The following is a 16,595-nucleotide window of genomic DNA, read 5'->3' as shown; positions in this document are numbered from 1 at the left end:
ACGTAGATTAATGAAAAATAGTCAAGTAAATACGCATTATTAGTGAAAACTCAAAATTACTTACATGACACGCACCACCATTTGATTAAAAAAAAAAACATCGGTCCACCCGGTAAAATTTAAAAAATGTGTGATGTAACATACGTTAAAAAAATACAGTCGAATTGAGAACATCTTCTTTTTTTGAAGTCGCTTAATGATTCCGTTTTGTGTTTTTCAATGGTGTAGGAATTTCGGAGCAATTAAGTTTGATTTTGTTCCATGATTTATTGTTTATGATTTCTATAGCTTTGACATAGCGCTGTTATATATATTTAATTTCAAACAGAGCTTTGTCAGTTGAATTCTTCATTTTTTTATTATTTTGATTATGACGGCTTTGAACAGATATTCGCTAACAAAAGATGTTTCACGAACTAAATGTTTATTTCTTCCAACTGTTTAGACGGTACCTATATTCTATTTATTAACGCTGATATTTATAAATTATCAAATAATTTAGCAGACGAAATTTTAAACTGAAAAAGCAGGAGAAAATAAAAATCTTGATATTGTAACTTTGAGGCTAAAACACAGCTGCTTCTACGTAATAATCAAGTCGATTTTGATACTTGCGAAATTATGTTAAGACTAGAAAATTCATTAAAAAATATTTTTCTAAGATCCACAGTTATATCTAAAGTAATAAAGTTGGTAACAGTTTTTTACGTTAATTTGTGAAATTGTATTCGAAATTTGAATTAAACATTTTTTTTAATTTAAAAATAATTACATAATTATGATTTGTTCGTAAGAATCAAATTTCAATGAACACATTAACATTTAGTTAAATAACCTCTAAACCGGATATATTAAGTACTAATGCCTCGTAAATATACCGAAATTAATTCAAATTCAATTTGCGTGTCGTGTCTGACTTCATAATCATGTGTATGTCATGTAAAAAACATGATGGTACAGTGAATACGTCTGGTACTTAATTTTGTTTCACTAAAAATGTACATATAGAATTATTAACATTACTTTTAAGATATTATTTAACTTCTAATCTATGTTTAAACAAAAAAATTAGGGCAAAAAAATTTAATTTCCGCCGTGACAAGGCAGAAACAGTTCGCACTAAGGGACTTCGTTCTTAAAAAATATTTTGACATGGTATATTCATTGCAAAAGTTTAATAAAAACAATACATTAACTAAGTTTTTTTTAATTATCATGTACAATATATATCAGCTTGATTGTTACTTTCAGCTGTTTTGCATATTAATTAAAACGAAATACGTAAGACAATAAGAAATAGATGAATTTATATTACTTTTTCGTGTCGATGAAAAATTTCTTACGCGTTCTATTTATTTTTTAATCAATATTAAGTGATGGTCATATTGTATCTGTAATTTTTTGACAAGCTATAAAAAAAAAAATATTTCTCGTATCGCGGTGTTTGTAGTTAAACTCCTCCGTAACGGCTTGACCGATTCTTATGAAGTTTTGTGTGCGTATTGGGTAGGTCTGAGAATCAAACAACATCTATTTTTCACCCACCTAAATGTCAAGGGTTACCCCAAACATTTTTTTTTAATTTTTAGATAACTTATTTATTTTTTACTTTATTATGATTTGGCGTTGAAAAATACATATAACTCTAAATTTTCACCCTTCTACCACCAACCTCTATTTTTAAATAGGGTTTAGCGGCAAGACAACGTTTGCCGAGTCCGCTAGTATACATGTAGAAATTCAATACGCTTCTAAAAATAACTTTAATTTACCCTGTCTAATCTATTTAACGTTTCTTAGAGCAGTTTGCATCCATGTCTTTTACGCTTTTGATCTTAGTAACTATTTTGTTTCATATAACCGACTAGGCATTTGATTATTATTTATTACTTCAAACTTAATACTTAATACATATACCTAGGTCAAAGGCTTCGAAAACAACGGCTTATTGACGTAATGTGCACAGTAATTGGCTGTTGTGCGTATTTTATCATTTTTCATGACAATAATATGTTACACTTCAGCTTGTAATATCCCATTGCTGGATATAGGCCTCTTTCCTTATGTAGGGAGAAGAATTAGAGCTTAATTCACCACGTTGCTCCAATGCGGGTTGGCGGATAATATGTTAAGTTTATACGAATTTTGGCAGTGAAGCAGGGTATGCCATTGAGTGTGAACAGTATCTTTTGTACAAAGGACAGGTAGATAAAATGACGTAGCTAGGCCAGCTATTTCACACATTTCAGTGGCATTGTGGACAATACTAATATTGACTTAGTCTGCGAAGAGGTGATGACGCAGAAGGAGGCCGCGGAGCGGGCCAGGTAGAATGACGTCTCCGCTGACCCACTCCGGCGCAGACGTACGGGGGCAAGGAGGAGACGGTTTGCCCACCGCTTCCCGTTGGGGTCGCCGGCCGATGGTCGGGGGACTTCGGCCGGCCAGACGACACGACCCCACATGCCTGAGGGGTGGCCTTGTTATGAGCGAGGCCACTCCCACAATTGTGCCGGGCCCGGAGGTTTCGTCCGGGCCTACCGCTGGGGCGAGGTGGCGAATGCTAGCGCGACCCCATCTCGCCCCACCCAGGTGGACGACTGCTCACACGTGGTGGTTTTTTAGTCAGTAGGAGTCTGACATAACCTTTCTCATTTCATTTCTGAGAATTTGAGGTATTTTCTGCTTTTTAAGGTGAAATAATAAATCATAATATTGTTCTACTTTTACTAGGAGTTAATATAACCTGTCAAATTTATTAGAATTGATTTATTAACAAATTATCGATGTTTCTGGCGTATTATTCCTCGGAGGTATCGATATGATAATTTATAATTATTCGATGACTATCGGTTAACCGTACAAATATTATTGACAAATTTATACAAAATTTCAGATCTACATGTCAAATTCGATACCTAAACAACTTAAGATTTGTAAACATCTGTACCGCATCTTTAAGATACAAAAACACCTACACGCGATTTAAGAGATTCGTAAACATCTGTACCACATCTTAATTTAAGAAAAAAAAAATAACAAGTCAATATTTTTATTATGTCCATAATGTCAAAATCGTGTAGTCCATGAATGTGAAGCCACTACCTAAAGCTATTATATAATATATGTAGATAAATTGATAGTTGTCCAGTGGTGATTATGGTAATCAAGTACACTATTACGGTTTGGTACGAGTTCTATTTAAATTTGCATAAAAAATAAGTATAAATTGTAAGTCAAATATGACCTCGATATTGCGAATTTTAAACATTACCCACTTAGAATAACTTTCTAAAATGAGATTTCGTATAGACGCTACGTTTATTTCTTTGATTCAAATTTTTTATCGTCTACTGGACTTGGTGTTTTATTATTAGGTAATTGTTTTTTTGTATAACTGAATTATTTTGAAAAGCGTTTTGTCATTTGTTGAAAAAAATAAGTTTAACTGAAACAATGAAGATGTCAAAATGTTTAAATTACTTTGTAAGTCTTATTGAACGAACAATATTTATATGTATCTATATATAAAAAAAAATTGTGTCATGATATACTTGGGCGATAAATTCGGAAACTATTGAACCAATTTTTATCAAATTTTGTGTGCATCTTTAATTTAGTCCGACTTGGGGGATAGGGTAGTTTTTATCTCAATTCGATCCGGCAGGTCGCGCTGCTATCAGTATGTAACTCCGAAATTACTGAACCAATTTTTATCCAATTTTGTATGCATCTTTAATTTGGTTCAACTTGAGAGATAGGGTAGTTTTTATCACAATTGGATTCTGCAGGTGGCGCTGCTATCAGTATGTAACTCCGAAATTACTGTACCAATTTTTATCAAATTTTGTAAACATCTGTAATTTGATCCGACTTGGGAGACAGGGTAGTTTTTATCTCAATAAGTCCCGGTAGGTGGCGCTACTATCGGTAAGTAACTCCGAAACTACTGAATCAATTTTTATCAAATTTTGTAAGCATCTGTAATTTTGTCTAACATGAGAGATAGGGTAGTTTTTTATCTCAATTGGACCCGGTCGGTGGCGTTGCTATTGGTATGTAAGGAATCAAATTTGATAGTTGTTTTCCGGGCAGGACAACGTCTGCCGAGTCTATGTTTAATATATTATTTATGATTACGTTCTCAAAAACTATTTAAATAATTTCGATTAAAGTTCCTATATATAAGGATATATATAGGGATAAGAAATAAAAAAAAATACAATATGAGGGTTTACGCGAGTAAATAATAATCTATCTAGCTAGGTCGCATGGTACATAATATATAAAACATTTAGTATGTATATAAGTTAACATAAACATTCTACGTAATCCGTTTTTACAATTTCTAACCCCCTTGGTGACCACCCGTAGTATTTGCTAAGATCCCCCTCCCCCTCGAGTTTTCACGGAGTAATTCAGAAGAATGGTTTAAATAATTTTTTGCAAATAGAAAGTTAAAAAAATATATTATGGCTCACGTTTGTTTTTATTAATATCAAATAAGCGCCATATTTGAATATAGCTAGAAAAAGCGTGAGATTTTTCTAGAGATTATTGACTACGTGACGAAAACTTAAGACCACTCCGCCCCTGTGGCGAAGCGAGGTATTTGAAAAGACCCACACTGAACGGGTCACGTAGTATGGGTGCGTTCCCTAGCACATTAAAGTGTTATCATACACGTAGTAGTTTGTTCCAAAATAGGCAAATTTATACGAGTTTTAGTTAACAGTGAGTTATTATACAAACTCCGGAGTAGAAAGCAAAGGCTAGTAAAAGATAATTTATGACATATACCTACAATGAAGTACTTTTATCTATTAACCAAATTCTCTAAAAACCTCGGGTAATCTGACCAGACTTTGTTGGTCCTAGTTCTAATTACTAGAATTTCAAACAGTACCCAGAACTGTGTACGAAAAATACTTCGTGGTAAAGTAACATGAGGTTAAACGGTGTCTTCTTACGAAAGACCAATTAATTCGGTTAGATTTAGTGACATTTGGCTCATCTTCTCTCAGCTATGTGATTTACGCTAGGGTTGTTAAATAACGTAATTTATTTTCATTAAATAGATAAATGTTACCACAAAATAATTGTGTTTGCTCACAAACGAAAAAAAAACAGACTTCAATTTCATCGACGAGTAATACAACGTAGATCGACGAAAAAATAGTCAAGTAAAAACGCATTATTAGATATAACTTGAAAAGTAGTTGTTAGATCTCAAATAAATTTAAATGGGACCAATTGACACACACACCAGCTTTCGATTTAAAAAAAAATTGTTGAAATCGGTCCACCCGGTCAAAAGTTCTGATGACATACATAAAAAATAAAAATAAAAAAATACAGTCGAATTGAGAACCTCCTCGTTTGTTGGAAGTCGGTTAAAAAATGTGTATATATTTTACGCGAGTACGTTCGAGAAATTTTCTTTTCTAAATTTCTTAAATTATGGAAATTCTTTATCACTGCAATGAACAAAATTATTTTATTTAAAAAATCCATTCCGCAAATACAATGACTACAACGCTGTTCAAGTTAAGCATAAGTGTCTCTTTCAAGCAATTATTTTAATTTTACGTCACTTGGTATTTTTAATTCGCACGCTTTCTTATTACGTTCACTTCGTATTAATTTGTTACGTTTTTCAAGTAAATATTGTATTATTGTAACATTGTTAATAATAATAAAATAAAAGAGTGTACAACTGAATTTTACTGAATATGGTCTTTAACCGACATTATAAAGGAGGAGGATCTCAAACTGTATTTTTTTATTGTTCGTTATGTTATAACTTTTTACTGGGTGTACCGATTTAAAAAATTTAATGAAACTACTCGTTCAGTTCACAAATACATGTTCGAAATTGAGCAAAACGAATTGCTTGTAAAAAAAAGCGAATATTAAATAAGCTTTGATAAATGAATTTGCCATACCTCTCGTATTAGCTCGGGGTCGAAGACGTAGAGGACAGGTCGAGACCTGTTGCCTTTAGCGAGGCGGACCAGGTCTCCGTAGCGTTCACGCAGACCTTCCAGCAGCCCCAGGCCCACCGTGTGATGGAAACATCCTGTAGATAAATTAGTTCTGAGTTGTACTGTACATAGACTTTTAAGGTCAATTATATTTTGTGTTATCTATGTGCTTATACAATCGAGAAATATGTCTGTGTTTCGTGAAATGCTAAAAAATGATGGTAACTCAAAGGTTGAAGAACATCTTTAAAATATCATTACAAAACATGTAATTATAGCGATTTTTACGTTACTCTAAACGTTGTCACGTCGTCAAAACAACAAATAGGAATACAGGTGAATGCTCCTTTTTTCAGTAAGTGTTTCAGAAGTGTTTCTTCTGGAAATAGATACTTCAACAATATTGAATTTACAGTTCATAATAATAGCTCTAAACACCCGACATCTTCAGCTGCGATACACTCAAAGCTTTGGTAAGACAAAACACAAATACAAACAACTAAGACCGACATCTGGCCTGGACAAATATTTGTCCAGTAAACACACTGGTATAACATTACTTTAATTTAATAATTTATACAATTCGTATACTTACTAAAAATAACAAAGCTTAAGATTATGTTGTATGTAACAAAATTTTGACCTAACACAACAAAAAGGTCTTATCTTACGTATTATTTCAGTCAAATTTGAAGGATTATTTTTTGCATTAAGTAGCCTGTTTACTATGTAGTATGAAATAAAAGTATCATTTTATGACTCACTGATATTTAGCAGTAACCATAAACATCACACAATAAAATAAGCATCAAAATTAATAAGAATGGAACCGTGGTTAATACATAATTAACTACTAACGTTTTTTTTTTTAGTTTCAAATTAGTTATGATATTTTGTAACATATGTAAATTAAGTTTATGCGAATAAACTTTATATAAAGATATGTTGCAATTTTTAAACTGGCTAGGTAGGCACGCGCATTTGGTCTGATCACGATAGCGTGTGATGATAATAAATGTATTAAGGTGCCGCCTGTATGATAAAACAAAAATACTTGAATTTGAATAATCATTTTATTTAAATTCATTGATACACATACGTTTCTAAAGTTTATTTATTCAAATATATTTAGTTCCTAGTCAGGAATAAATGACACGTGAGAATATAATCTGTTAGATAATACGAGTAAATGCAATTAATTTATTGAAACATAAATTTGTATTAACATGTAAATGAACACATACTCTAGCAAGCTTTACCAAATGGTTAACACTAATATCATATTATTGCGGTGTTATTGTAGTAATTATTGTTGCTGATATTAAGCTGATTTGGATACAATTTTAGAGATGTTTAAATAGGTAATTTTTTTTTGCCCTGAAACCAAAGCTGTGTGCAATATTTAAAAACAAGTCTCAAGAAACCAGGAAACGCAAATAACAATACCCTTAAATTAAATGCTTGATTTATAATCTTGAAATATCAACAAACAGTAACAAGTTTACAATATGTAACTGAATTTTATTGTATAAATTGATACAATTAGACAACGATACTTTATGAATTTCTTACGTACACAGTGTTCATTTCATTATTACCCTGAGATAGGCAACAACTTGAGCACGCCTGCTTGTTAATTCAATCAAACAAATTTAATTTTAATTTGTAAAATGACAATCGAAAGTGCTTTTAAAGTCTACTCGAATAGAGTAATTTTTGATTTAATTTGCTGCTTCAATAGATTTGCAGTGATCTTACTTTTTGTTTCGAGGGTTGTCGGTTCGATTCCTACCCTGAGCCTGGATGTTATATTTATTTATTTATATACCTATGTATTATTTGTATACGAATTTGTTACTATTAAGAAAAAATATGTATTTATGTTAAGTATCACACTAATTAAGTTACCTTACCTTAGGAACAGACGACAGAGTGTTTGTTATAGATTTTTATTTATTTACTATTAATAACTTGAATTAAACCTCAGAGCACGAAATAAATATTCATTTTGACGAGCGAAATCGATGAAAGCAGACGGGCACGCTCTTTCAATATACTTATAATATTAATGTGTTTGATATGCAATTTATCATTTTGTGAGTTTGAAATGTGTTTAAATTTCCTTTAAAAAAACGTTCGAAGTGATCTCGTATACAGCACATTTTCGTTGTTCAAGTCGATAAAAAAAATATTAACCAATTTTAACTTAACCTAATATTTCTTTTAATAAATTTGTGACATTTACGCAAAATCGTTTAATATTAAATTTTATAATAAATACTCCAATTCTACAGCAGTTGGTCGATCAATTCGTGGTGAGACTTATCATAGATGTTATTCTATAACTGACTGACTGGATCCTTAAAATAATTCCACAGTAGTCGATTGACAATCGACATTGAACATAAAATAAATTATATATTTATAATTATTATATATTTATTATAATGATAAATAAACTGCAATTCGAAATATAAATATAGTAAAATGTAATTTAAAACCAAATGCGTGTCGGAACCATATTCACATAATGGTGTAATGGTTTTCATCCGTGTTGCGCTTGATTGAATAATCAGTAGGAAGACGTCATGCACCCACCTTAATACGAGAACTTCGCATAATGAACAATTGAATATTCTGTAGGGATATTTCGATACTTTGTGATTGTACCATACATTGAAATGTTTTCATGAAGGTTGAAGAGAAAGATTGTTATGAGAATAGACGAAAAATTGTGATACTAAACTGTTTAGCATTTAAAACAGATTGAAAATTGGTGGATCCACAATATATGGTTTCAAAAACGCATGGTTAATTTCAATGTCTACAAGGAATACCTAATACGACAACTGGAAAACTGTAGGATTAGGGCAGTAGGTAAACCTAGTTGGCGCCTACGCACAAGTGTTAAAGTTCCTTACGTACGTTTATTTGGCGTTATGTAAATCTAAAAACTTTATACTTTTTATACAGTTTTAGGGAAAATTTTGTAATGTACTATTGAAACAAAAACCGTAAACGATTACGTTAAAACAGAAAATCCCAAAATGCAGCATACCTTGGAGATAACGACGGGAATTGTAATAAAATTGATTTTGCTGTCGGTGCTCTGGTAATGTGCATTGTGCATATAATTACATTGTGCGAAAACCTGTTTGAAATTTATTTTGAGAAGTCTGTATTTGTTATCCAACAGTTCATAATCTTCAGATACTTGTAATACTCTTTTATAAATGAGTCAGTTGTAGACAAATGACACAAGGATGCTAAGGTTCGACCAAATATAACTGAGACTTATACTCGTAGTTTATACCTTCGATTTTCAGCATAAAGAATGGTAATTTCAGGATAGCCGTCAGAATATTATAAGTTACCTTTTTGCACAGTTGTCGACTTTGTTTCATACGATGTTTCATTTAAACAATACGATTTCAAATAACTACATATGAGAGTACATTGTTTTGATAATACAAAGCAAAATAAACTGTAACGTTGATAGAATATTTATAATGTGTAATAAAGTTAGTTACCTACTTCGAAATATATTTTATTGGAGATGGTACAGTACAATATGTGTATATGTGTTTGACAGTCGTAATTTACATAGATTGAGACAACAATATGTACGTATGTATTCAAAACAGTTAAAAACTTCTTTTTACATTCCAAACTTAAAAAAATAATAATTAACGATTAGTACGATAAACCAAAAACCATTTAAAACTACAATCAATGTTCACTGAAAGCAATCATTGGTTAGAAGTTTAAAGTTTTTAGATAGCGATCGGCTTTTAATTCACAGAACTCCATCGTGTCTAGACAGTACAGGAAGTCTATATGGAACCAGTTTTAGGAGTTAGAATATTAATCATTGTGCGCAACTTTCTCTAAATCTCATGTTTACGAGTCTATTTTTAGATTACGAGAGAGTAAATCTTGTATTGAATACAGCGTATTTGAATGGATGCAAAATTTAATTTGTTATTTAGGCTACTGTATCGCTACTACGAACTTATGATATAATGTTTTATTTATATAAAAAAAATAGTATAGCTTTTCAATAATGACAGAATTAGTGTTAATATACTTTTATTATAAAAATTTCAACTCTAATATAATGGGTTAAAGGTTCTGAATAATTACAAAATAGTTAATTTAAACATATTCTCAAAAAAATGATATTTCTAAAATGGCAATAATTGTAGATTTACGTGCGATATTATTTTTTTAATCATAAAAATGTATGCCTATTTATTCGTATTTCTTCATTATTAGAATATCAGGTTGAAAATAAATCGAGGCATTTGTGGGTCGCTTTTTCTTTTTCGCATATTACTTTTAATATACACATATATTATATATGAGTTATACGCTACCGCGCCGCGTTGGCGCAACGGTTACAGCCATGGATTGTACCTGTTGCGTTGGCGGTTGCGGGTTCGATCCCCGCTCATGACAAACATTTGTATTAGCCATACAGATGTTTGTCGAGGTCTGGGTGTTTGTGCAGTCATGTGGTTCCGCCCACCGTGCCTCGGAGAGCACGTTAAGCCGTCGGTGCCGGTTGTTATCATGTACACCTGATAGCGATCGTTACTCATAGTATATATCCGCCAACCCGCATTGGAGCAGCGTGGTGGATTAAGCTCTGATCCTTCTCCTACATGGGGAAAGAGGCCTATGCCGAGTAGTGTGATATTACAGGCTGAAGCGTATACGCTACCGGTAAATTTGGTTTCGGGCAAACTAATTTGTCCTAGAACAAACCGTTTTATCACAGAGCCCGTACCATCCTACCTTTCGTAAACTGGTATATTAACCTTAGGACAAAATAGTTTGTTCTAGGCTCACTTTATACACATTATTATATTCAGTTTTTACACAAAATGAACGAAATTGAACAGTTAATGCTAGTAAACGATCTAAAATACTTTGTTCAAGCTATGAATGCAGGTAATATATATATGTGTGTATATTTATTTACTTCTTTAGCAGCGTCTTTATATTCTTGTTTCGGGAATAATCGAAAATCGTAATTGTATCGAAATAACGTAATACTAAATGGCAATGAGTAAGATTCATTTCAATTTTTAATCAAAATGAACTTTTAGCTTATTTAATATTTTGATTGCAATAATTTTAACCAGTTTGTAGTTTATTTGTCAATTTATGTATAGTGGATTTATTTAAATTCATATTAGGCATATGTTTCAAACAGTGTTACCATTATTCGATTAATTTAATAAAACGCATGTTAATAAAATTAATCGAAGTTTTAATCGTCAATTTCGATTAGTTTAATCGTGATTTAATAAATCATAATCGAATGATTTAAGCATATTTTAATGTTCTATCGTTTACCCGTTTAACCATACGTTAAAAAACTAATTAAACTTAGCTATAATTTTTTAAGGTAAAAATAGAGTTTATATTTTTATAATGTTAGAACTAATAAGTAATACTCGTCGAATAATCCTGTATTGCAACAGGTACAATATTAAAATTATATATTTTTTCGAAGCAGTTCCATTCATGCATTTTTTTACCTTTTATTCATTCATTTATTCATTTTGTTTGACTTCCAGTAAAGCTATTTATAGCATTATATAAGACGATATATGCCAATTAGCTTCAAACTACATGCATCTTAATTGCAGTCATTAGATCAACTACAGTAGTTTAAGAATTAATTACAGTTGTTGGTTTTGTTTTGTATAGTTAGATATATTATTAATTGTATGTTTGTCGACGAACAATACCAAGAATATTTATTATTTATCAGTACTAAAATTTTAATTAGTAACATGGAAATTAGTGATGAATATATCTATGTTGGTACTTAAATTAAATTTCCGTATCTATTCGTAATATGTTGTGGGTCAAAGCCATTTTTGTGTTACTTACGTCGAGTTGCACGAAAAGAAATTAAAATTTAAGTAATGATTAAACTAATTTAGTCGCAAGAATTGTATGAAATTCTTGTGAGTAATTAGTTTAATCTCTACTTAAATTTTAATTTTGTTTCGTGCAACTCGGCGTTAATTTTATAATTTAATTAAAAATATTTTGTTCTTTATATTTTTTTCAATTTCAGCAATTAAAACTCAAATAAGTGTTGTAAGTACGAACATAAGTTAGTTCGAAACTCGATTTGAGTATTTCATGAAATAATAAGTCATTTTAATCGTTTCATACTGATTAATACTTCTATTGAGTATTATTTATACAACTTACCGATTCTCGGTAGGACATGAGCATGGTGTCGCAGAATAGGCAAAGCTAGTGGTCCAGGAATGTCGCTGAATTTCTTGTAGTTAGCGGCGATTGCTGGAGCAGCGACATTCCGGCGCTGCGGCGAGGTTGCGGTCCTCCTCACTGACGATGTCGAGAGATGCCGTCGCGATGGATGGGAAAGACTGTAGGAGACGTAAAGAAACAGTTAGAGACACACAAGAGAAATAGTTATGATTTAATTTACCAACTGTATTGTGGTATTTCTAGGTTTTATGTTCGTATTTGTAATTATAATTTATTACACGTTTTCCTGAAGAGTGTCCTAGGAAACACAGTGTCTTTCTGGCACTGTCTAAATCGTCTGCAATAGACGGATTAAGGCCAATGAGTGATGAGAATTATAATTTATAACACGTACAGCTGTGAAGTTAAAGGTGTAGTTTATATAGCTTTATAAATTATTCGACAAAGTAGTAGTTGTCCAGCAGTGGACTGTATAGGCTGTAATGATGATGATATTTTTACAGATTACTAAGAAAAGAAATGGCCAATCTTTTAGTCAAAGCGACTGAAATACTAGTGTTATCAAAACTGGGTCCTCTATCTCCAGTTGTTTGAGGGGACTGCTTATCAAAATTATTAAGACAAATAAATAAAGGTCTATTGAAATATAAGTAGGTACGAATATTCATATGGTATTATTACTTTTACTTGATTTGTAAAGCAAGTAATTTCTTTTTGCATTTACTGTAGTTAGTTAAAGTCGCTTACAACTAACTTTTCGACACTCGCTCATAACTAAAATAAAAATACTAATCATTCATACTAATATTATCTCGACGAGAAATAATTACCGTTATATACAATTTGCGATTAAGCAATTGAAGCACATATTTACTTTAATAAATAAGACTCGTTATTCTCGGAGCCAGTTTTATGCAATTTTTATTTCGGAAGCCAATTTAAAAGCGCAACGTTGAATAAAATAATGCCACCAATAACAAACTTATTATGATGAAATAAGGTAGAATTTCGTTCAGCGAGTTATATTTAGACATGCGCTACGTAGAATGCGGTTCAGAATGAATGCTAACTGGATACGAAGTTGATGCAGCCAAGTTCAAGGATAAGTAAAACAATTAAAAGTCAGATAATGTGCATTAAATTATATACTTTATTAGTCAGGTTATTAACTACAAGTTACATTAAAGTCTTGACATAAGATTACATATCGGCAAAATTAGTTTTTGTTACAAAAATTGCAGTGCAGATTTTTGTGTTCCTTTTAAGTTTACTCTATTTCGGTTTCTATTGCATTTTATAGACAATGGTAGGGGAGCCCGACCGGGAATTTTGGGATTAACTCGAGCGCGTCAGAATACAATAATGGGAGTAGACACAAGTACCTTGTAAAGTAGATCCGATTAGTAATTAGATAGCAGCCGATCAGATTAGTAAAAAAATCGATTGTTTAAAAAATCCAAGCGCACCAGATTATTGTGGTTGGATGTTCTCGCCATACTGACCCAAAATCTTACAATTATGTGGAAGAAATTCCTTAACTCAACGCTTTGAAAAACAAAATTCTAACCTTCGTAAGGTGTGTAAGCCGGTAGATGAATATTTTTTAAGAAATATGTAGAGCGTATATACCTACTATTTATATCTGACACGCTCAAGTACTTAATTCTATTTGACTGACTCGCTCTCCCATAATCATATGTTTTATTTCTTTTTAGTACCTAATTTTCACAATCGAATAGGTCCCACAAAGCTCGAGAAATTCTGGCTTTTTAATAGTTTAGTTTTAGAATTAAAATATAAAAGTATTTGCTTAAAAGGTCTACATAATGATATTACTGCCATTGCTTTTTATTGTGTAATCAATTTGGTGCTATTCTTTAGACTATTTTTGAAACTATTTTGTAAGAAGTATAATATTGCAGCCCATGTAATCTGTATATAAATAAAATTAATCGTAATAACACGCATAAGTTCTGCAAAAGGGCACCATATAGTATAATTTTATTTCCTGTTCTTTTTTGTTAGGTCAAAGTTTGTATTAAAGTAAATTAAAAAAATGTACATATATAAAAAAGATGGTGATTGGAAGTTTACCAGATCTGCTGTTTAAGAATAAGCTATAAGTTTGCCAATTGTGAAAGACTAACTTGGCTACTGTAACTCAATTAACTAAGTAAAGATACACTTTATGCTTTAATAATTACTATATTAAATAAAAGAATGTATCATAATAATAAAGTTTTTAAAACTTGTTTTATATTTAGAAACTATTATTGCTAACAATGTAGGTTACCTTAAACCTCCGCATTCTATTCGAAATTTAATGTTTATTTGCAATACTGTTTGAAAAAGAATTGTTAAAATAACGGTTTTTATTTCACTTCAATTTATTTTTGATATAAATAAACCGTAATATTCGAACATTGTTCTTTAAAATCTAAAGTACATTTGACAGTTCAATGACTTGTCGGATATGCACATCACAGATTCGATATTTAAAACTTGACAAAAATTTTGTGCAATTTTTTTCAAAACGTGTAGTGTTGGTTCTTTTGGACTTTTAGCGTCATTGTTGTGGGAACCGAGTATTGAGTGAAACCTAGACGTGAAAATTTTGAGAGCTCTCATTAGGGCTTAAATCGGATGTTCGTCGTAGGGTTTTCCTAGTAAGATCGCACCGCGGTTAAAAGCGTCGTTGGACGGAAGGGTTGTCGCGTTGGTGATCGCATGGTCGGTAACTAAATACCTTATTTTATTATTAACTATAATAATAAATAAGTATATAATTGATGTTTTTTTTTGTGTCTTCTGAATATATATTTTTTTAATTTGTAGATTTTTAACTTTCCTTAAATTTTTTTCACCTATAATTTCGGTTATGGTATCCATGAATCTTTTTATGACCCTAAACGGAAGGACGCCAGTTTAATAACGCGCTCATACTTTTTTGATATGAATAAATTAAATGTATTTAAGTTACGTATTACTTTCTATTTAGTTCTTCTACATTTACGCACTAGGTACAATAAATAAATACTTACGTGTTGTGTGTTATTTTATATTTTTGTAAAAGAAAAATTTATCTTCACACTTATTTATAAACTATATAAAAAAATATCGATAACTTATAGAAGTCAAAAGTTAATTAAAAAATAGAGCATAGTAAACATATGAAATAAATAACGAATCATGATCACATGATATGAAGTTGGTTTGTATTGTTTGTGTGTTTAAATTTTAAGTTAATCTCAGATTTTACAATGCCAATTGAACTAGTTGTTTGTACATTAGACTTAGGTATATGTAGTTGAAAGGCGAAGTTCATGTATAAAGCCACCACTGCGAAACGAACTATTGTTACTATTTGTTTATTAAATATAACGCAAGCGCGTGGGATATTTAATACAACTTGTAAATATGGACTTTGATATGTATGTAAATTTATTCTGATTGAAAGAAACGTGTACGGGTCACGCGCAAAATAACTGGTCGCGCATGCGTCACATAACTAGGTACTTTTAAATTTAATAGTTGATATGTACTGTTTACATTTTAAAATAAATAAATTTGCTTAGAAACGAACATAAAAAATATTAATATTTGTTTTTAATAATTTAAATAATTTCATTAATAATATGTTATTACGCTCATACATTAATAATATGTATACTAATTGTTAATACAAAGACATAAACAAACGTTTTGTTTGTCTTAACAAAGACAATAAAAACTTAATTTAAAATAAACGGTAGATCGAAAAATATAAAAAAATGTATACAACCGTATCCAATTTTTTATATTAATAACTTTTGCATAAATGTTAAAGTTATTCAAAAGTATATTTGTTTTAAATAAAATAACATTAATAAAAATATTTAAACAAAAATAATAAATACTCACAAGCATTGACGAGCCATCACATTTGTAGACATTTTTAGACAATATTAAACTCACTGTATTTAAAAAACTTACACTGCACTAACAGTACATTACATTTTATTTCAAAATTTATATTTATTTACTATGTAATAATGAAATTATATAGATCAACCAGTACGGTCCTTCACACGAGTATGCAGTGCTAGTGTCGAGCTGCGTATGCGGTTATACGTTATAGTGATGTGAAGTGATGTCCGTTCCACCGCTGAATCTCTATTGTGTTGATTTTTTTGCTCATAGGTCACATAATAGGAAGGGACAGCAATAAAACAATTGTTTGTATTGACAGACAATAATTAAACAATGATATAAAACGGAATGACCAAAAATATATTGTTTTTAACCGACGCCCAAAAAAGGAGGAGGTTCTCAATTCGATTGTATTTTTTTTATAGTATGTTACTTCAGAACTTT

The 16,595-nt window shown here is 30.9% G+C and overlaps 1 protein-coding gene across 1 annotated transcript in view; it reads right to left on the bottom strand.

Moving 5' to 3' along the window:
- Positions 1-16,390, bottom strand: part of LOC123656412 (probable cytochrome P450 49a1) — a 31,492-nt gene extending 15,102 nt beyond the window's left edge. Inside the window, exons 1-3 of the mRNA XM_045592101.1 lie at positions 16,143-16,390; positions 12,219-12,400; positions 5,946-6,079 (exon numbers count right to left, since the gene is read on the bottom strand). Of these exons, the coding sequence (XP_045448057.1) occupies positions 5,946-6,079; positions 12,219-12,400; positions 16,143-16,174 (348 nt within the window). The 5' untranslated portion in view covers positions 16,175-16,390. The remainder of the gene's footprint in view (positions 1-5,945; positions 6,080-12,218; positions 12,401-16,142) is intronic.
- Between the last annotated feature and the right edge of the window lie 205 nt (positions 16,391-16,595).

Source organism: Melitaea cinxia, chromosome 9, assembly GCF_905220565.1.
Source record: "Melitaea cinxia chromosome 9, ilMelCinx1.1, whole genome shotgun sequence".
Taxonomy (NCBI): Eukaryota; Metazoa; Arthropoda; class Insecta; order Lepidoptera; family Nymphalidae; genus Melitaea; species Melitaea cinxia.
The sequence above is the reverse complement of the archived record's forward strand: the minus strand, read 5'-3'. Positions and strand labels throughout refer to the sequence as shown.